We start from the raw sequence: 22,188 nt of genomic DNA on the forward strand, positions 1-22,188 counted from the left end.
GGAGAGTGAGCAGTCTGTATTAATGCAGAAGACCAGGGAGAGAGTGAGCAGTCTGTACTAATGCAGAAGACCAGGGAGAGAGTGAGCAGTCTGTATTAATGCAGAAGACCAGGGAGAGAGTGAGCAGTCTGTACTAATGCAGAAGACCAGGGAGAGAGTGAGCAGTCTGTACTAATGCAGAAGACCAGGGAGAGAGTGAGCAGTCTGTATTAATGCAGAAGACCAGGGAGAGAGTGAGCGGTCTGTACTAATGCAGAAGACCAGGGAGAGAGTGAGCAGTCTGTACTAATGCAGAAGACCAGGGAGAGAGTGAGCAGTCTGTATTAATGCAGAAGACCAGGGAGAGAGTGAGCGGTCTGTATTAATGCAGAAGACCAGGGAGAGAGTGAGCGGTCTGTATTAATGCAGACGGCCAGGGAGAGAGTGAGCGGTCTGTATTAATGCAGACGGCCAGGGAGAGAGTGAGCGGTCTGTATTAATGCAGACGGCCAGGGAGAGAGTGAGCGGTCTGTATTAATGGTCTCTGTAATTGCACTCTGTTCGGCCGCTACACCGTGCAGCGCGGCAGTCACAAACCACACGCTGTTCCAAATTGTCTAAAACCATAGGGTATTGCAATAATCAAATTGAGGTCAACCAATCTATTAAAAACCAATAAAAGCTCTGTGTTAAAACCCAAACACCAGAAGCAATGGAGGACCTATAAAATAAGATTAAAAACTCATTCCTTTGTCCATAACCGTTATGCGTAGAGATACAACGGCAGGCTATGGGGGTCGCGGGTTGTCAGGTCAAGACGGGATTGAAGACGGGCGGAGAGATCGTCAGTGTTTGGGACGGGCAGAGTTAGCTCAGAGATATAGCGGGCAGGGTGGACCCAGGTTGTTGTTGTGTGTGAACAGCCAGGCACACTGTTTGTTGTTGTGTGTGAACAGCCAAGCACACTGTTTGTTGTGTTGCGTGAACAGCCAAGTATACTGTTTGTTGTTGTGTGAACAGCCAAGCACACTGTTTGTTGTTGTGTGTGAACAGCCAAGCACACTGTTTGTTGTTGTGTGTGAACAGCCAAGCACACTGTTTGTTGTTGTGTGTGAACAGCCAAGCACACTGTTTGTTGTTGTGTGAACAGCCAAGCACACTGTTTGTTGTTGTGTGTGAACAGCCAGGCACACTGTTTGTTGTGTTTTCTCTGGCACTTCAAAGATTTCTCCTGCTCTCCCCCCCCATTCCGCATTATTTATTTTAATCCTGCCATCAGTGAAATTAATTGAAACTGAAAGCGCATTACGGTGATTAGTACTTGAGGAAATGTTCAGGGGGGGGGGGGGGAAGCCAGTCCTTTTCAAAGGGAGAGAGAGGAGAAATATACGAGTAAACAACTTATTATTCACCGCCGCTGTTTCTCGCCAAAACTTCACCTGCCGCAAATTAGAATTCATAAATTACGTTTGGCTGTAGATTGAGAAAAAAGGGTTTGTGATGAAAGCTGAAACTGACTAAATAAAACCAGCTTTAAAATAAACTTTTGGGAGGAGGAGGAATGTGTTGGGATTGTGTACAGTAAGCGTGTGTGAGAGTGGACTCGGACTCCTGGGTCCCTGTGGAGACACGGGTACAGAGACCGAGGTCAGCGCTGCGGCTGAAACGCTGTCCTCCGTGTGTGTGCTCTGTGTTGGCATTCAGGACAGGCTGTATATCGAGCTGTACGCACACGACACAGCCTACATGTCAGGCTGTGTATACAGCGCATGACCCAAACAACAGCTTATAGACGAGACACAGCATACCGCAGACACACAATATTCTACATTCAGGACTTAAACTATATATGGTGCCATTTGAACACAGAATGTGCTAATAAATACAGCATACATATCCGATAGACAGGAGAGAATGAATATTGAGAATATACAAGGCCGAGTATTCTTCTAAATTGTGTGATTTCAGCAGGAAGGCTGCATAGAGGAGCCCCTCTGATTGGAGGAGGGAGGAGCCTGTGGCATTGTAGCTGCCGTGTGATTGGATGTTTTTTTTTTATGTCATACACTGATGTACACTTTGCACCAGGGCTGCCCAACCCTGTTCCTGGAGATCTACGTGTACCGTCCTGTAGGTATTCACTCCAACCCTAATTTGGCACAACTGATTCAACTAAGTAGCAGCTCAATGAGATCTCTATGTTGAATGATGTTGTTAGGGTTGGAGTGAAAACCTACAGGACTGCAGATCTCCAGGAACAGGGTTGGGCAGCCCTGCTCTAGCTGTTGAAGGAGGTGTGCTTTATTAGGGTTGGAGTGAAAACCTACAGGACTGTAGATCACCAGGAACAGGGTTGGGCAGCCCTGCTCTAGCTGTTGAATGAGGTGTGCTTTATTAGGGTTGGAGTGAAAACCTACAGGATGGTAGATCTCCAGGAAGAGGGTTGGGAAGCCCTGCTTTTCTGTGCATCTTCTGTCACTGAGCTTATCCGACTTGAAGTTCATGTTTTCATGTTTCAATAGTCATGTGCTTTTAAAGTAATGATCAATACATATACATAATTTTATATGACAGAATATGAAATATTCCCATAGATCACGTCCTGTGTGGTGGGAGGGACAAAATGAAGCTCTTGTTCTCGCCACTCGTCCGCACGCTGCTGAGAACGTGTGAAGGACCGCCCAGCCTGGTCACGGGATCAAGGTTGCTTTTTGAAAAACGGCGTCTGCACCTTGAACTGAAAGCGCTGAAAGAAAATGTATGGATTAGCTATCAAATGATCGGGATGCGCCGGTCGATGGGGCTTTGTGCCAGAGCCCCCACGGGCTGTGGGCTCCTCTCCCGGCTCTCCGGGCTTCCAGAACAAAAGCCATCTTTGTTGTTGTTTGCTGCCTCTCGCCGTGTCTGAGTGCTGTCGCGGCGGTCGATGGGCCTGCGCGGATACTCCCGCGGCGGGATTAGCCAGGCAACGGCTGGAGTGGGCCCCGCTCCTCAGCAGCTGTCCCCGGGAGTCAAATTGACCACCTCAGCGGCCAAACATGTTTGCTCACGTCCCGTCCGCCCGAGCGGTCGGGGGGCCCCGGGGAGACGGCCGGGGGCCGGGGGACGCGTTGCGTCACAGTCCGCCGGCCTCGCTGACGGGCGCATTGACGCACTGCGTCCGCGGCGACCGGTCGATGACCCGCGAACGGGCCCGGCGCAGATTGCCAAGCGCAGGTGTTGACCGGGGCCGAAGCGAACGGCTGCGTTAACGATTAACCGATGTGGACCAATCCAAACACTTGTGTTCTGGGAAGCAAATTGGCTGGATTGGCTTGGTGCGTGGGAGTCATTAGAGGATGGGGACCACCTGGAGTCACCGCTTCATGCAGGTCTGCCCCGTGAGTCAGCAGGGTTTAGAGCTCAGCTTAGGGCTGTGTTAGAGACAGAGACAGGACTCTGCTCTGTGTTAGAGACAGAGACAGGACTCGGCTCTGTGTTAGAGACAGAGACAGGACTCGGCTCTGTGTCAGGGCTATGTTAGAGACAGAGACAGGACTCTGCTCTGTGTTAGAGACAGAGACAGGACTCGGCTCTGTGTTAGAGACAGAGACAGGACTCAGCTCTGTGTTAGAGACAGAGACAGGACTCTGCTCTGTGTTAGAGACAGAGACAGGACTCAGCTCTGTGTTAGAGACAGAGACAGGACTCAGCTCTGTGTTAGAGACAGAGACAGGACTCGGCTCTGTGTTAGAGACAGAGACAGGACTCGGCTCTGTGTCAGGGCTGTGTTAGAGACAGAGACAGGACTCTGCTCTGTGTTAGAGACAGAGACAGGACTCGGCTCTGTGTCAGGGCTGTGTTAGAGACAGAGACAGGACTCTGCTCTGTGTTAGAGACAGAGACAGGACTCTGCTCTGTGTTAGAGACAGAGACAGGACTCTGCTCTGTGTTAGAGACAGAGACAGGACTCCAGCTCTGTGTTAGAGACAGAGACAGGACTCCAGCTCTGTGTTAGAGACAGAGACAGGACTCCAGCTCTGTGTTAGAGACAGAGACAGGACTCCAGCTCTGTGTTAGAGACAGAGACAGGACTCCAGCTCTGTGTTAGAGACAGAGACAGGACTCCAGCTCTGTGTTAGAGACAGAGACAGGACTCCAGCTCTGTGTTAGAGACAGAGACAGGACTCCAGCTCTGTGTTAGAGACAGAGACAGGACTCCAGCTCTGTGTTAGAGACAGAGACAGGACTCCAGCTCTGTGTTAGAGACAGAGACAGGACTCCAGCTCTGTGTTAGAGACAGAGACAGGACTCCAGCTCTGTGTTAGAGACAGAGACAGGACTCCAGCTCTGTGTTAGAGACAGGGGCAGGACTCCAGCTCTGTGTTAGAGACAGGGGCAGGACTCCAGCTCTGTGTTAGAGACAGGGGCAGGACTCAGCTCTGTGTTAGAGACAGAGACAGGACTCCAGCTCTGTGTTAGAGACAGGGGCAGGACTCAGCTCTGCGTCAGGGCTGTGTTTGTCCGCTGCTCTGTAGAGACAGGGGGGGACAGGGACACGTTGCAGAAACGGTGACCTTTAGCGTGCGCGTGAGGCACGTCCCCCTCCTGACCACAGGACAGGGGCACAGCTGGAGGAGCGCGCCCCCCCAGGCCCCCCCTCTCCCCCACACCGCCTGCGGGCACAGCCTCCATCCACACGCCGGGGCTGCGGCCGGTAAACAACATGTCCGCCCGGGCGCCACGGGGCCCGAGAACAACCGCCGCTGTCCTCCGGGGCCCTCCCACCTTCACTTACGGTCACCGTGCGCGTCCTCGCCCTCCCGGCCTCCTGGAGAGGGGCCTCCTGGAGAGGGGCCTCCTGTGCTGCTCTGCTGCGGGGTATCGCTCCACTCAGCACTGCATGGGCTGCTTCGCAATTCACACCTTTTTAGCCGGCACTACATTCTGGATGCCGCTGAGTTTGTCAGTTTCTGCCGAATGTTTTGTGAGATCTTGTGCGCTTGCCGTCGTTAAAATATCATGACCGTACCCAGACCGCAGACGGTAGTTGTGCTGTAGTTTTTCTGTGTGTCTGCTCATGTGCTTTATAGAGACTGGGTAACAGTGCAGCTCAGGCTGGGTGCATGGTTATATTAAGACTGCAAACATACAGACACACAGTATGTTACAGGATTTGGACTGTGCAGATCACTGTGCTGTGTCGAGACTAGGTAAAACCTGGATGACCTGGCACACTTTCTCACACACACACTCTCTCTCACACACACACACACACACACACACACATATACACACACACACACACACACCCACACCCCACTCGCCACCCCCCCTTAACACCCACACACACACCGACATACGCACACGCAAACACACACAAACGCACACACCCCCACACACACACCCGCACGCACACACGAATGCACATGCACGCATCCACGCACACACACACACAGATGGATTAGAGCCACACCAGGTTTACATGCTGCACATCATTAGCCATCCTCCCTGAATATCCAGCGAATAACAGGCGGAGTTCTCTGTCACAGAGACATCCATTACAGGCTGACACTTTTACTGCCTCTGCCTGCTCCCGCTCCGTACAGAGGAACACACACTCTCTCCCACGCTGTACAGAGGAACACACACTCTCTCCCGCTCCGTACAGAGGAACACACACCCTCTCCCACGCTGTACAGAGGAACACACACTCTCTCCCGCGCTGTACAGAGGAACACACACTCCACACCATACAGAGGAACACACACTCTCTCCTGCGCTGTACAGAGCAACACACACTCTCTCCTGCTCTGTACAGAGGAACACACACCCTCTCCCGCTCCGTACAGAGGAACACACACTCTCTCCCACGCTGTACAGAGGAACACACACTCTCTCCCGCGCTGTACAGAGCAACACACACTCTCTCCTGCTCTGTACAGAGGAACACACACCCTCTCCCGCTCTGTACAGAGGAACACACACTCTCTCCCACGCTGTACAGAGGAACACACACTCTCTCCCGCTCTGTACAGAGGAACACACACTCTCTCCCACGCTGTACAGAGGAACACACACTCTCTCCCACGCTGTACAGAGGAACACACACTCTCTCCCGCTCTGTACAGAGGAACACACACTGTACTGAACACACACTTGGGTCAAACTCAGAGGTAATCACACACACTGAACTGAACACACACTTGGGTCAAACTCAGAGGTAATCACACACACACACACACACACACACACACACTGCAGCAGATAAAACCCTGGCCGGCCTGACCCCTGAGTGAACATTTACATTCTTCACCTTTTTTTCCATCGAGTATTTTCAACATTTCCTAAAACAATTATGGTTTACTTGAAATTAATTGATGCCCTTGTATTTTTGTATGGATTTGTATAGCTACTGAAATAGATTTTTGTCCCGTGGAGATTTCTTTGTCCTGTTCCTTTTGTATGATTCTATAAATATGACGTATATCCAGAAAAACGTGTGATTGGACAGTACGACTATTGGACGATATTGAGTAGTCTGGATATGCAGTAATACTGCAGTACAGTAGGAGTAGTCACGACCCCACACAGCTATCCCCATAAGATAGGCAGAGCCAGGATGACGGGTGTTGCCGTGCTGCCCTGAAGAAGCCATACAGAGCGGTGATGGCTATAGATCAGTGCTCAATGTGTCCTGTGTGTGAACCTAACCAGGTGAGAGACATCATAAACCCTTCTTACCGCCCGTCTTGTCTTAATGCTGGTACTGTAGGTACTGCTTTTGTGTATTTACCTCGGAGAAAAGAAAACCTGGCCCGGATTTGGATTTGGGGTCCAGACTTGACGATGGCTGGTTTAAAGCACCTGCTTTCTCTACAACCTGAATCCTTATTATATAACTGGATGGAATAGTTGATCCATTTTTCATAAAAAAAAAAAAAAGAAGTAAAATAAATTTCCCCATTTTGGGGGGTTTTGGCTCTTCATTAACAGGGCTTAACCTTAACCTTTATAGACTATGGTCATCTACCACTAGTCTTTATAGCACAGTTATTTTCTGTACTTGACACTTTTATGCAAAACGACTGACAGTTGATTAGACTTACCAGGGCACAATCCCCCTTGGAGCATTGCAGGGTGAAGGGCCTTGCTCGAGGGCCCATATCCACACGGTTGGTACTGTGGTTACACCGGGGCGTGAAGAAGCCCCCCCACTCACCTGTCCAGGCTGGGAGGAGTCGGGCGGTTTGAGAGGGTTGGTCCCGGGGCCTGTGAGCTCCAGGGAGGCCCCGTGGTGGGACAGGGCCGCTGGCGCTCAGCGCTGACCCCGGCAGCCCGGCCGTGGGAGGGAGGCATTCTGGGAAATGTGCACCTGAGAGCGCCGGCTCGATATACCAGAGAAGAAGAGCAGGCCCCGCCCACTCTATTAAAGCAGCCGGGTTTATTTTAATGAGCCATTTTCAGGGGAAATTACGTTATATATTACAGCGTGAGGTGCAGATTCACACTGCCCGTGTGCGTGTGTGTGTGTGTGTGTGTGTGTGTGTGTGTGTGTGGTCTCTGTGATTGATTTATCAGATTCCTGCTCCCAACTCTGTAATTCCCATGCAGTGAGAGGGCTGTTAGCAGACGTCCCGTGGAGAAATTAGACCGTCCTGAAGGCCGCCAACGTGCAGTTTATTTCAGGAGTGAGTCATCCAGCCTCTGAGTGCTGCACTGGCTATGAAGACAACCGCTTTAGAGTCCAACAACTTCATTTTCACTTTTCTTTCTGCTGGAGTACACTTCAGAGGAGGGAGGAAAAACCCCACGTAAACACACAGCTTGAGAATATTCTGTGAGATTAATTTGTTAAAGTGCATTTTTCAGGATGCTGCACGCTGATTGGCTAAGAAATAAGAACGCGAGTCAGCTCTGCTCGTGATTGACTGAGCAATCGATGACTCTCCCAGTGCGTAAAGTGAGTTTGACAGAAGGTTTGTTTTGGGGGAGGGGTTCCAGATCAGGAGGAAAGTGTCACTAAACCACTTTCAAAACAAACACTTCTGACTAATTTCCCTGATGTTTAAACTAAAGCTTTGTAAATGACTAACCGACTCGTCTAAAGATAGGAATGCTCAGAGACCAGTCCAGAATTGGCAGCATTTATAGATCTATTAGTCCTAACGTGCTATGGGAAAAGACTGTGTGAGGAGTTTGGCCCATTTGAAAGGCTTATTTGTCTAATAGTAGTCTAATTAGTCTAATTTGAGCAAATATATAAGCAGATATAGGCTATTTGAAATGCTGCTGAAAAGCGGGGCATTTTGCGAGGTGATTTTAACAACAGGGACAGTTTCACTGAGACGCGTGAGTGCCTGGAGCATCCTGCCTGGCACAGTCACGGTGGACGGAGGGGAGGTTTGGGTGAGCTGGTCCCTCTAGCGTCATTAACATTACTGACGTCATCAAGCAAAAATACTAATGTTTGTATTTGTAGTTTTATATCGCAACGTTTTATTTGGAATAAGTGGTGACCGTGATTTGAGTCCAAAGGTACAGCAATTAGGGGAAAAAATACAAATTCGACAGATAGATTATCATAGAGTGTTCCCTGTGCCAACCTGCAGGAGCAGCTGCGTTTCGCGAGCGGGTCGATCAATCCCGCACGCCCCCGTCCTGGAGTTCAGTTTTCTGTATTTCCACCTGAAAGACACTCTGCGTTACTTCAAGAACAAAAATGTTCTGTGCCAGATTCAGTTTCCTTGTCTATCTATAACTGGTCGGAGGCAGCGGGCGTCTGTACATGGCATACAGAATATCCCAGCAGAAGCCGTATTGATTTGTCCTCCCAGAGGGCATCGGTCTGAGCGTTGTTCTTACACATCTCATCCTATAGTGCGGAGGGAGCCTTGGTAACAGGGCACGCGTCACACAGGTGAGCTGAGAATTATAAGGTAATAATTGTTTTGACAAAAAATGAGTTGGTGTCGTACATACAAAAATACTGTTATTAAGCATGACGTATGAAAGATATCTGCTTGGATTCCCATTGACTTTGGAATCTTTGAAGCTCAATATCTCAAAACTACTCAGAATGCAGATGGAAACCTTCTAATTCTCAGCTCACGGTGATGGTGATTTCAGATGATTTCAAAAATGTCTATTAAAAATGTTTATTTGAGAATTGTTTAAGAATTATTTCAGAATTCTTCACTGACATTTTCATTGTACTCTTCCTTGGGTCCCAGTCCATAGTTTAAGAACCATTTCATTTGAGGGAAGAGGCAACAATTAAGGTTCCATTTGCACTGTGAATTTGCTGTAGGCTTTGCAGCTCGGATGGGATTAACAGACTCATTCACCCTGGTAATGTGGCAAACGTGTATAAACGGAAACAGGGCACAGCGTTGTTTGTCTTGCGAAGTCCCTGCGCTGACGTGAGAGGCTGACTGTACGCGTGCGTTAACCACGTGGGCAAACGTAAACTAAACGTTCGGCAACACGCGCGATTCTCTTCGGGTAGTTGGGCGTGAAAGGCTTGCGGTCCTGAGCGCACGTCACGTGCGTGCGGTGTGATTTCAGCTGCTTCTCCCTCCGTCCCTCCCTCCCTCCGTCCGTCCGTCCCTCCGTCCCTCCCTCCCTCCCTCCGTCCTGCTCCCGTTGGCTCTGCTCCGGGCCCCGGCGCACGGCTGAACTCCGCATTACCCAGCAGTGACCTGCGCCGGTGCCTCATTCCGCGCTGACTAACCTCCTTACTCGCGCTCCGGCTCCCCCATTGTGCGTTAGCCGCCGCTGCAAAGAGCGGGCGGAGCGCTGTCATAAAGAGCCCCCCGGTCTGATGTCATGTTTTGGCAGAGAGAAACGGCCGGTTGGAAAGGCGGGGGAGAATGCGCGCGTTAATCCGTGGGGGTTTAACCGAGCGGCGTGACTTTCCCCTGCTCCGGTTAGCGCCGTTAGCGTCAGGCCGGTGGACCTCTGACTGTGTGTAGCATCAGCGCTTCTGCTGGGGGAATCATGAATGGAGAAACCACACTCACCCCCGTGTCATCACCGGGGTATTTCTGAAGAGTGATGTCATCGTATTCACAGGATTTGGTGGCAGTCAGCGATGTCATCCACTCAACAGTGTTTTTTTATTTTTTTGTTTTTTTTAAATTTCTTAAAAAAGGACAAGACAGCGTTTGGGTTTTGTGAGTAATGCGTTTTAATGTTTCCTCTTTCTCTGTCTTTGCAGAAAACACGACTACAGACTGCTGATGGCCTAGAGCCCCCTCTGGCACCAGGACTGCCACAAAGCACAACATTTAAGAACGATGACCCACCTCCCCCATCCCTCCCCACCCCCCCGGAGTCATCCTGCCTCCTCCCGCGCCTCCTTGCGCCTCCTCCTGCCTCCTCCCGCCTCCTCCAGCCCCGCTCCCCCCCCGTCCCGCAGAACCCCCTCCTTTTCTAAAGACTCAATCAAGACGACGACGGCCGCGACCCGGTCGTGAAGGACTTCTCTAAACGTGAAAAAAATATCTACGCATGTTTGATTTAAGATCAGAAAATAAATTTAAAAAAGAAAAAAAATAATAAAAGAAATGATAGAAAAAGAAAGACCTCCGTGCCTCAGGGAGTGGGAGAAAAACCCCAGAAGAAGACAAACCTGACTCTCTCTGGCACCATCTATTGCTGTGGATACAATTCTCACCCAATATAATCCCTCAAAAGCATTGTTTCCTATTTTACTTGTAATTATCATTATTCTTTCTCCGAAAGTTTTTGACTTTTTTTATTAAGAAAATGTAGGTTTGGAGTCCTTTAGCCTTGACAGATTGCATAATGAAACACAACAACATCAACAAGTCTTCCTTACTAATGTCCTGAAACATTAGCACATTAACTCGACGCTCGATATAGATTATGTACAGTAGAACAGAAAACAAGCCCGTGTACAGGACTGTTTTAATTCATATTGGATTCTTCAGCTGGATCAAACTCGAACATGTACCAGAACTCTCTCTTCTGTATATAGTGCATAAACACAAGCCTGTTTGCATCGTCCATTTCCTTTTATCTTCTGTAATATTAAGACATTTCAACGTTGTCTATATCTGTATTGCTATACAACCACAGATACAGACAACCGAGATCAAATAGTGGTATTTAAATGAATTAATTTTCACCTTAGAAGAGACTCACAAGAGAAGATTTGGCCTGTATGGGTGGAATTCTATTAATAAAAATATAAGCAAACGGGGCTCTGCTGGGGAATCTGTGGGTGTTAGCATAAGAACTCCGTACTTTAAAAAAAGAAAAGAATAAATCCCAGACATGCTGGAAACGGCGGTTTGGCGGAAGCGTTCTCCCAAGACGAGCCACGCGAGCCAGGACCAGCTCCAGAGACGCTGAGGGGAGGGGGGCGAGGGGATGGGGGAAGGAGGGATGAGGGTGTGAAGGAGAGGGAGAGAGAGAGAGAGAGAGAGACGGTGTCCCTTTTAACCTGCTCGAGTCCCATTTCCCAGCAGCACTTAACATTGTGACTGTCTTGCGCCTGCAGTGACTTCACTTAACACTATCTAATCTGTATCCAAGGGGTATAGAAGCCTCTACATGAAATGCCTGGATGAGATCCAGGGTTGGCAGCTTTCTTGTACAGTATAGTACACATCCGCCCCCCACCCGCTCCTCCTCCTCCTCCTCGTCCTCCTCTCCTCCTCCCGTGGTGGGGTCCTCTGTGGTCGGGTGTGGACGGGGGGCCCCTGGCGGTTACTGGCCCGGGGCCCCGGCCCTCTGGAGGACCAGCCTCTCGCTGAGCTCCCAGAGGCTGGCGGCGGAGGCGTCGCTCTGGGCCTCCAGGGAGGGCGGGCAGCGGACGCAGTTGTTGAAGTACATTCCCCCCAGGCCCTCCAGCTCTGGGGACACGGCGCAGTACACCGTGTTCGCCGCGCCCTGTTGCTGCAACGACAAGAGCAGAAACACACGCTCAACGTCAATCCTCAACGTCAACGCCCAACGTCGATGCCCGACATCCAACGTCAACGCCAATCCCCAACGCCAATCCCCAACGTCAACGCCCAACGTCCAACGTCAATGCCCAATGCCAACGTCAATCCCCAACGTCAACGCCCAACGTCAACGCCCAACATCAATGCCCGACATCCAACGTCAACGCCAATCCCCAACGTCAACGCCCAATGTCAATGCCCAACGTCAACGCCCAACGTCAATGCCCAACGTCAACGCCCAACGCCAATCCCCAACGTCAACGCCCAATGTCAATGCCCAACGTCAACGTCAATCCCCAACGTCAACGCCAATCCCCAACGTCAACGCCCAATGTCAATGCCCAACGTCAACGCCCAACGTCAATGCCCAACGTCAATGCCAATCCCCAACGTCAACGCCCAACGCCAATCCCCAACGTCAACGCCCAATGTCAATGCCCAACGTCAACGTCAATCCCCAACGTCAACGCCAATCCCCAACGTCAATGCCCAATGTCAATGCCCAACGTCAACGTCAACGCCCAACGCCAATGCCCAATGTCAACGCCCAACGCCCAACGTCAACGTCAATCGCCAACGCCAATCCCCAACGTCAACGCCCAACGTCAACGCCCAACGCCCAACGTCAATGCCCAACGTCAATGCCCAACATCAACGGCCAACGTCAATGCCCAACGTCAACGCCCAACGCCCAACGCCCAAGGTCAACTCCCAACACCAACGTCAACAGCCAACGTCAATGCCCAACTTCAACGCCCAAGGTCAATGTCAACGCCCAACATCAACGGCCATGGTCAACATCAACGCCTCACGCGTTCGGTTCTGGCCAGAGACGGTCTCTGAACACGGACCCGTCGACCGAAGACGACGCGGACATTCCCAGAAGACGGACGAGCTTCCGCAAGGGCCGTGCATGGAAAACAAAAACACCCAGCAGACCCCCGTCTCCACCACCCCGTGGGACCTCCTCGATCCACACCTCCTCCGAACGACAGCCCCAACTGCATGACCCGAGAGCTGGGAGCTCCCTGCACACACACACACACACACACACACTCTCACACACACTCTCTCACACACACACACACACACACACACACACACACACACACTCACACACTCACACACTCACACACTCACACACACTCACACACACACACACACACACACACACACACACTCACACACTCACACACACTCACACTCACACACACACTCACACTCACACTCACACACACACACACACACTCCGCCAGGCCCCTGGTCCCAGGAAAAACACACACACAAAAGGAACTACCGTTGGGAAATGGCTTTGTATATATATTCCGTATGTACAGGAGATATGGCTATCAGCAATCTGCACGCCCATATGTAGATACGCAGAGTATTATTATAAAAACGCAGACAGAGGACCGAACAAGAGCCCCAGTCTCATTCTGAATGAGCACACGATGGGCTCTATAAAAGATCCCCCCCCCCCTCCTCTCTCCAGTGTTGAGATTCCAGCTCCATATGCGCCCTACATTCTCTGAGGCTCTTTGACTAAATTACGCTTCAGGGAAAAAAACAACAGAACAAAAAGAGCAAACACAAAGACAGAAACACTGGTGCGTTTCCTTATTTTCCTAAAAGATTTCAGCTCCGAGCTCTCAGGCAAAAAGGCAGGGTAAAATGCCCCATAAGTAATTTGATGAGAAGTGTAATCTGGCATCTTTGATGTTTTACAAATACCCTGCCAAAAATGAAGCGGGGCGCTCCAATTAAGTGCTGCCACATAAAGTGCAGTGCGGCACCCTGCCAGCGCTGTCTACTCATCCCGTGTCAGAGGGATTTACACGTCTCACCGTCTCACCGCCCCGGCGCTGTCTGCCGCGGCCACGCAGGAGCGCCGACATCGTGACGGCGCGTCGACGAGAGATAGAGTCGAGTTTTACACCGGCGCGGGCGCCCCGCGGCCCTGAGTTTCCTTCAGGAGAGAGAGCGAGCCTGAGACCTGGAGCGCGGGCGGAGGAGAGCCGGCTGCGGACGCTGTTTTTGTTGTTTTTTTTTTTTAAACGGCCGGACTCTCGCTCCTGTTCTAGCGGCCCTCAGAAAAAAAAAAACAAACAAAAAAAAAAAAAAAAAAGGGAGAAACTCCTCATGCGGAGCGCGGGACGGGACGCGTGCGCTCCTAAACTCTGAGCTGAGCCCGGTGTGCTGGAGCTGGACCCGCCCTGCTGTAAATCACATCTCAATGGTGTTGCATGGACATGTTTATCTGTTTCCCCAAGTAGTCACCTCTGTAGTAATCTGACTGTAATGTAAGTTGAACCAGGTGTTGTAACTAGAGGTCAAATATCTGTGTCCTTGCACTGTCCCTGCCAGTGACGGTTTTAGTCCTTGATCGGGTTAGGTTTTGTGCACATGCCCCCCCTGCCCCCCCCCTCCCCCTACTCTCTCTGAAATAGGTGGCAAATGTCAAATGTGAACTGGTTGGATTTTACGGTGTAACTGAGAGGAACCTGGGGTTAGCAGAACATTGCAGGCCATTGGCCACGCTGAGACCCTCGCACCACGCTATTGGCCGCTTGATGCGTCCCCACACACCGTGGTGGAACTCGCACTGGGCATTCCAGAGAATCCGACAATTTTTAACATTTTGGTGGTAAAAAAAAAAAAAAAAAAAAAAAACGTCCGTCAGAGAGACTTAAGCGGAGAGCTCAAACAACGAGACGCGTCTTTCATCTCCTCGCGCTTTCAGAGAGCCGCTAAGACCGCCTCACAAGCACCGCAGGATGAAGTCGACTTCTATAGGACGCACATGAAATAAGCTTGTTCTTTATCTTCAAATAACACGGGCCAAGCACGGATGTGAAACTGCAGGCCAGTATTTACAGTAATCGTCTGGCATACAGTGAGGGCCCTAGTGATGGAAGCCTTTTAACAAGCCAGTACAAAGCTACATCCTCATCTGAGCAGCAGAAACCAGCTGCAGTCCAAGCTGCCTGTCCCTGTGACAGAGAGAGAGGGGAGAGAGAGAGAGAGGGGGGAGAGAGGGATGGAGGGAAAGAGGGAGAGAGAGAGAGGGAGGGGGAGAGAGAGGGAGGGGGAGAGGCGGACAGAACTGCAGCCCTGGGTTTGGTGAACAGACTTCTCTCTTTACGTAGTTTGTGTGCCAGATTTTAAAAAAAGAAAGTCTTTTGAAGAGTGCTTTCCCGGTCGCTGCTTTGGTCAACGTGTCAGTAAGCCCCCACATGAAAAGAGTCCCTCTACAGGCACGTAGCTGTGCGCACCGTGATAAGATAATGCGCGTTCAGGAGCCTGGGAGTCCTAACGGGGTAAAGATGTCACTCAGTCCCCCGCGTACAGCTCGCGGTCACAGCGTACGCACCACGCGCGTCGGTCCGAAGCCCCGTGAGCAGCAGAGGAGGAGGCTTTGTCTCTCCCCCCCCGGATACGGGCGTCCGCACACGGTTACGCACCCCAGCGAGATATCAGAGAGTGCACCTCACGATCTGTCACCGAGAGACCTCTGACCCCGCGGCAGAGCGATCGTCCCGGGGTCACGTGACCCGCGCGCGTCCTACGGCTTTTCAGGAAATGGGGAAATCTGCGAAGTGCACGGAACACGACCGGCAGTGTGCAGAAACATTATAATAATAACTGCAAATGTAACCACGGGTCAGAGCGGAGTAATCGGTGGCAGGCGTGGGGTACATTAAAATGATAAATACACGTGTGGGGGGCATGTTTTAGATCCAGATCCAATCCTTCCCCGCAGTCACACACACACTCTCTCTCTCTCACACACACACACACGCAGTCGCCCCATTTAATCAGCCGTCCACACCCCCCTGTCCGCCCCAAACGTTGGCGAGCTGTCACCGCGTGACGCTTCATCAATCTCCCCAGCGCTGGTGGAATTACCTGGAATCTTGTTTCTGGATTAGGCCGAGAGGGCCGGCGTGATAAGGCGCCGTCGCGCTGCCCTGCCAGCCGTTCGTCAGGCTGGGCCGGCCCGCCGGCCCGCGCGGGGAGAGGTTCCGGGCGCTTCATAAATTACCGCGCTCTTGACTGAGGGAGCCCCTGTTCGTCTTTATCAGCCCTGTCAGAGGGGGGAGCGACGGGGCGTTCATCGCCCGCTTCTGACACGAGAGGGCCCGGTCCCACCTCAGCCATGTGCAGCCCCTCTCTGTCCTAGCGTGCTAATGCTACTCTGTTCTAGCGCGCTAATGCTACTCTGTTCTAGCGCGCTAATGCTACTCTGTTCTAGAGCACTAATGCTACTCTGTTCTAGCGTGCTAATGCTACTCTGTCCTAGCGCGCTAATGCTACTCTGTTCTAGCGTGCTAATGCTACTCTGTTCTAGCATGCTAATGCTACTCAGTCCTAGCGTGCTAATGCTACTCTGTTCTAGCATGCTAATGCTACTCAGTCCTAGCATGCTAATGCTACTCAGTCCTAGCGTGCTAATGCTACTCTGTTCTAGCGTGCTAATGCTACTCAGTCCTAGCGTGCTAATGCTACTCAGTCCTAGCGCGGTAATGGTACTCTATCCGAGTGCTAAGGAGAGCCCCTCTCTGTCCTAGCGCGCTAATGCTCCCTGCCTGCACACCGGCCAGTCCTGTAACCATACACCCGTCTGCCATTTTATAAAAGAAGAATTTTAAATAAAGCAAACGGCAGACACCAGCACAACTGAATGACCACAAAAAAACAAATGTGAAACGTCTACAAAATTTTCACCGAAAACCAACATCATAATGAGACCTGTCCCAGTAGACGCAGTATGCACTGACCTGTTTTACAAAGAGGAAGGCTTCAGCTCATGCTCAAAGGAAAAGTTTCATGATCAGAGTTATAAAAAGTATATATTCATACTGGGGTATGTTCATTTGTGCTTCAGACACTGGTTCATGCACCAATGCAGTCTGAATTGATGTATAATATTTGTAATTATGAACTTTTTCCAAATGGTCAGTCATGAAGGTGACTGTAATGCTGTATGTACAATTATTACTGAGAATAATTTATTCCAATCTTAATCATACTAATTATTTGAAGCCAGCAGGATTTGGTTTTATTACTTTTTTTTGATGGATCCTGGGTTGTGAATTGAACAGTGTAGCAGTGTGTGTAACAGGGTGTTCCCACACACACACACACACACACACACACACCCCTGCCATTCCACCATCCGCTCCCCTCCCCCCTGCCCTAATGAGCCGGGGCTTAAGAGTTGACCTCAGCTCCAGGAGCGATTGTTGCACCCCACTAAAGGCAAAGTAGAAAGAAACCTTCCCCTTTGTACAGCCATCCCACAATGCACTGGTATGACCCACTCCACACACGTGCCTCTCAGTGGAGGCAGTGGTGACTCCATTAATTAGACGGGCTCACGCACAACTCTGACATCGGCACAAAGATTAGGAGACAGACGCCAACGGGAAGAGAGGTGCAGGGGGTCATGGGATTAACCATCGCTAACACACACACACGCACACACACACACACACACACGCACTCACATACACACACATACACACACGCATACACACACACATGCACACACACACACACACACACACACACGCATGCACACACAAACACACACACACACATGCACACACACACACACAAACACACACACACACGCACACACATACACACACATACACACACATACACACACACGCACTCACATACACACACATACACACACATACACACACGCATACACACACATGCACACACACACACACACACACACACACACGCATACACACACACATACACACACACGCACACACACACATGCACACACGCACACGCATACACACACACACACACACGCGCGCACACACACACACACAATGATCACATACACAAATCTACTCACATGTTTTGACACCACATTTCAGTGCAGCAGTGTGTGTCTCACACAGATCCTCACAAGCTGCCTGTAGTCCCAGAAACTGCCGTCTTTCTCCACAGAGCAAACGCCGCTCCACAAACATTGCTGATTAACAGCAAAACATTTTTCCCAGATCATTTTATTTCGTATCATGAATAATTAGCACTGATTTAATTATTTAAGTGTAATGTTGAAGGGGCCGTGCAGGTCATAAAGCTGATGTACAGCAGCAGAGCCCCTTCTGCACCCTTTCCGTGTGAGTGTGGAGAAACACGCGTCAGCGTCGCAGGCGAACGGGATCGCACTGCTGTAATGATCAGTGCAAAGGCGAGCAGCGCTAAGATTATACAGCGCTAATGTATCTTGTGAATAATTTAATTGTTAAGCTGCCGTCCCCCCCCTGCAAGCCACTGGTTTGGAATGAAGAAAGCCGGTCTTAAGCAGTTTAACCCTTACAAAGCCGGGGTAGTCTTTCCGGAAGATTCTCTGGCTGGGAAGAGAAGCAGATTAGCCCAATGGTCTGGAACCCGGGCTGGCGGGAAAGAGGCGCGCGATGACTAACCGCCTTTTTATTCTGTTGTTGTAATCGCGGCCACGGCACAAATTGTGTTTGCTCTTAGGCTGAGCCGCGTAACGCCAGCGACTCTCCCTCCGTCGGCTGCCATCGCAGGAGCGGGGCGAACCACACACTGTTAAATAAGTCTGTGACAGAGGGGCTAATTCATTTACTGGGATCGTTTCATTTCCAAATTGGCTGCTTTTGGGGGAGGGGGGGGTGGGTGGGCACGCGCACACATCCTGAATGTTCAAGTCTTCATTAAAGAAATAAATAAATTAGATGAATTAATTGCCGCAGACAACGAGCAGGTGGCTTCCTCGGCTCACGCTGCTCAAACCTACAGTCTGCTTTCTGACGGCTTGATTTAAGCCCTCGAACCGCGCTGAGAGGGAGAGGAGGGGGGAGAAATCTGAACCGCTTTCAAATGTTTATCGGACTAAAACCGTCGACATTAAAGTTGATGATATCAATACGGCGTGAGTGTGTGAAATGGGATCGGCCGGGTCAGACGGAAGGAGAGATCCCGGGTCTTTTTCTCCCGGCTGGAGGACCGCAGGCCTGGCAGACCGACAGGGCCTGAGTCACCGTGGCCACCTGTACCACGCGTCACCCAATATCCCGAAATAGCCGCGGTGACAGAGTCTGAGTCATCGGGGCTGATCTGAGCACGGCAGGGGGGCATCTAGCAGTTCACACGGAGAAAAGGGATATAATCCTGTCTTAAATCGGTGAAAGAGTGCAGCGCAGAATTCTCCCCTCTTCCCCTGGGGAGAACAGCGTGTTCTGGAGCAGCTGCTGAATCCATACCGGCCCTCCATTCTCCCGCAGAAAGATTATCACACAGCACCGGCCCGGGGAACCCACAACTGCCCCCCATCAGCTGCAGGGACCCGGCCCATTATTCTGACATTTCTATTCATCCTTAGCCGAAATAAAAAAAGCTCCCAGACTGAAATTCTGCTGAAGGTCCGCTAATGACATAATGTTTTTTATTTGCTATTTTCATTTATTTAAAAAAAACATATGAAAAAAAAATAATAATAAATGATTGGCAATCTTGAGGACTAATAGTTTTGTGACAGAATTATTCTCGCTTCCTGCCGTAGACTGCATCGTTTACATTGAGCCTTATTCGGATGTCTTGGCGGGGGCTTCCGGGAGCTCTTTGTAGAGGCTGTGTGCAGCGGGCTCCGGAGCCCGGCGATGCGCCCTGATTGTTAAAAGATGCATGAGGAATTGTGAGCTGAACCAAAAGGAAGAGCATCTTATTGCTGTTTAGCGCCCCCCCTTTTGTCACTTGACCCCCGCGACCCCGGCTGGTGATGAGCTTTATGAGATAGCGCATTAGCATGCCGGGCCCCACTCCTCCGCCGTTCATCAAAAGCAGCGCTGCGGAATCGCCCGCCGTATGAAATTCAGCCGCTGCTGATCGCCACTGTTTACACACAAACACACACACAGGGGTTGTGTTACCGACGCCAGCGGTAACTCGACCTCCGGCGTTTTATAATCACGTTGAAATGTACGGCTCGGCCGCGCCGTTATCTGTCCGTCTGTCCGTTAAGCAGCACTTCAGATTGCCGTGTTATCAATAAGATCTCCCCCGCTGTCGATGTACCTGTACGTAGCAGACTGAGGTGGCTATGGTACTAGGGTTAATGATTAAAACCCTGTGTGTTCTGAAGAGGCCGGCTCTCACTGGTCACGGAGATAGGGGGAGGGGGGCTGTTCAGGTTGACCACTGCAGGTAGACCAATGGGAATGTGGCCTTCAGCCACGACCGTCATCCCGATTCACAGAAGGATTCTCAGGCCGTTCCTCTCTCTCCCTGTGGTCTTAGACTCCAGGACACACTAAATCTGCTTGTGCCAACCCTGTCGGCAGCAATATTCAAGACACCAAAGCACCACACCAAACTATCCCGCTACGACACCGATCCCAAAACGAACCAGTACCTCGGCATTGCAGCGTTCCAGCCCAACGGCAGGGCTGGGAAAATTATAGCAAAAGGAGGGAATAGGAGGGAATGCCAGAATATTACCGTGGCCTGCTTTTCGAGACACAGCTTTAACGAAGCGCAATAACCTGGTCCACCGCTCAGGCCAAACGCAGTGGCCTGGGAACAGACCAACGTCTTCCATTTACAACGCAAACTCACCTAAGATATCAATGGAGTGATGAACGACGACGCCAATAAGAGTACACGTATTTTTGCAATAAATAACCAATAATAATAGTTCTGTTCATTTCCAGAAAAAAAAAAAAAAAGGGATTTTTTTTTTTTTGGAGATAAGGGGAGAAGACGACGGGGTCCTGGTAGAGCCAGGCGTTTCGGTGTTGTGTTTCGTACGTGCCCCTGTGTACTCGCAGAATCACTGGCCAACAGACTGAACCCCGTAACTCAGAGGGTGCCCCACGTACCACTCACTCAGTTAATATTTCCGCACCCTGCCTCATTTACACAGCGTCCATCACTAACGGGCGTGACCCCAGCGTTGAGCAGAGGGAGGTGGGCGTCTGTTGGCCACGGTTCATCTGATGAGAATGACGTAGATTAACGCCACTCACCAGCACCTTACTGGTCCATCGTGCTCTATAGTGTGTAACTGTTGCTTTCGTAGCAGAGTTTAATGTGGCCACTGTAAATGAACACGTCCAAGGCCCTCTGTGCTCATAGACTGTAGTCCAAAAAAAGTACAGTGACATGCTAATCCTTAGCATAGGGGAACAGAAAAAATAAAATAAAAAAAAATGTTGGACATAGGTTATATCTTTAAAAAAATTAAAAATAAATAAAAAGGTTGCGTTCAGTCATGCAAACAATCTCTTTATATGCATGTGATGAATAGACAAACATCTGTATGAAGCTGCCACCTTTCTCTGCTAACTAGAGCTGTACATAGGACAGGAGAACCTGAACCATGGAACACACTGTTTGTGGCCCCATCTCTTGTAAATAGGATGTAAATAACTCACAGCTATGCATGCTGATATTCTAGCAATTCTTTCAGGTACTTTTATAATAATCCAGAAGTCTCATATGGCATGTGCGGGAAATAAAAAATAAAATAAAAAATCAAACAAGAAAAAAAAAAAAGAAAAAAAAAAAAAGATACTGTTTGTCAAATGAAGTCAGATCATGGGGAAGATGTCTTAGTTCTTAATGTTTTCCTACTAGCTGGTTCCTTTTCTTGGCCTGTCACTCTCCCTGTGTACGCTCATGTTTCTTGTTACCTGTCTTCACATTAGTAATGGTAGGGTTGAGGCAAAGAGGAAGAGAGTCCATCTTAACAAGAGGTCGAGGGTCGAGTCGGGCGTGGAGAAGCCCCCCAGTCTCTGCCCTGTCCCAGTACACACTCCTGTGCACAGCACTACAATTTACCAACCTACTGTAAATTTGTCAGCGCCATCAACAGTTACCTCCCTTATGTTATACCATGGAAATATAATTATATTTAAAAAAAAGCAAAATAAAGAAAATAAAAAAAACTATATATGGTGTATATGTATGTATTTGCAAAAAGCCGTGTTCGGCTGCCGTTTGATGTATATAACCAAAACCCAAATTCACCAGCTTTCAGTGGTACTATTTTTAACCGGCTGGATTCTGTTTCTGACTCACACACTGATTCATAACGGGAGGAGGGTGTGACGGAAGCAGAGTTTACTTTAACGGAGTGAACAGTCAGAAAAGTCCACTCCGCACAGGGCACTGGTAATTCCCGAGACTGGGCCTCAGTCAGTCAGCTACAGCGCGCTCTTCACCTGAACTGGTTTGCGACACGGTCAGATTTGCCTCAGCC

The 22,188-nt window shown here is 50.2% G+C and overlaps 2 protein-coding genes across 2 annotated transcripts in view; one reads left to right on the forward strand and one right to left on the reverse strand.

The window, feature by feature from the left end:
* Positions 1-11,327, forward strand: part of LOC133111645 (transcription factor Maf-like) — a 152,549-nt gene extending 141,222 nt beyond the window's left edge. Inside the window, exon 3 of the mRNA XM_061222164.1 lies at positions 10,178-11,327. The gene's annotated coding sequence lies outside the window, so the exon portion shown is untranslated. The remainder of the gene's footprint in view (positions 1-10,177) is intronic.
* Positions 10,378-22,188, reverse strand: part of wwox (WW domain containing oxidoreductase) — a 374,624-nt gene continuing 362,813 nt past the window's right edge. Inside the window, exon 9 of the mRNA XM_061222163.1 lies at positions 10,378-11,883. Within this exon, the coding sequence (XP_061078147.1) occupies positions 11,695-11,883 (189 nt within the window). The 3' untranslated portion in view covers positions 10,378-11,694. The remainder of the gene's footprint in view (positions 11,884-22,188) is intronic.

The sequence above is a fragment of the Conger conger genome, chromosome 15, assembly GCF_963514075.1.
Source record: "Conger conger chromosome 15, fConCon1.1, whole genome shotgun sequence".
In the NCBI taxonomy this organism is placed as follows: Eukaryota; Metazoa; Chordata; class Actinopteri; order Anguilliformes; family Congridae; genus Conger; species Conger conger.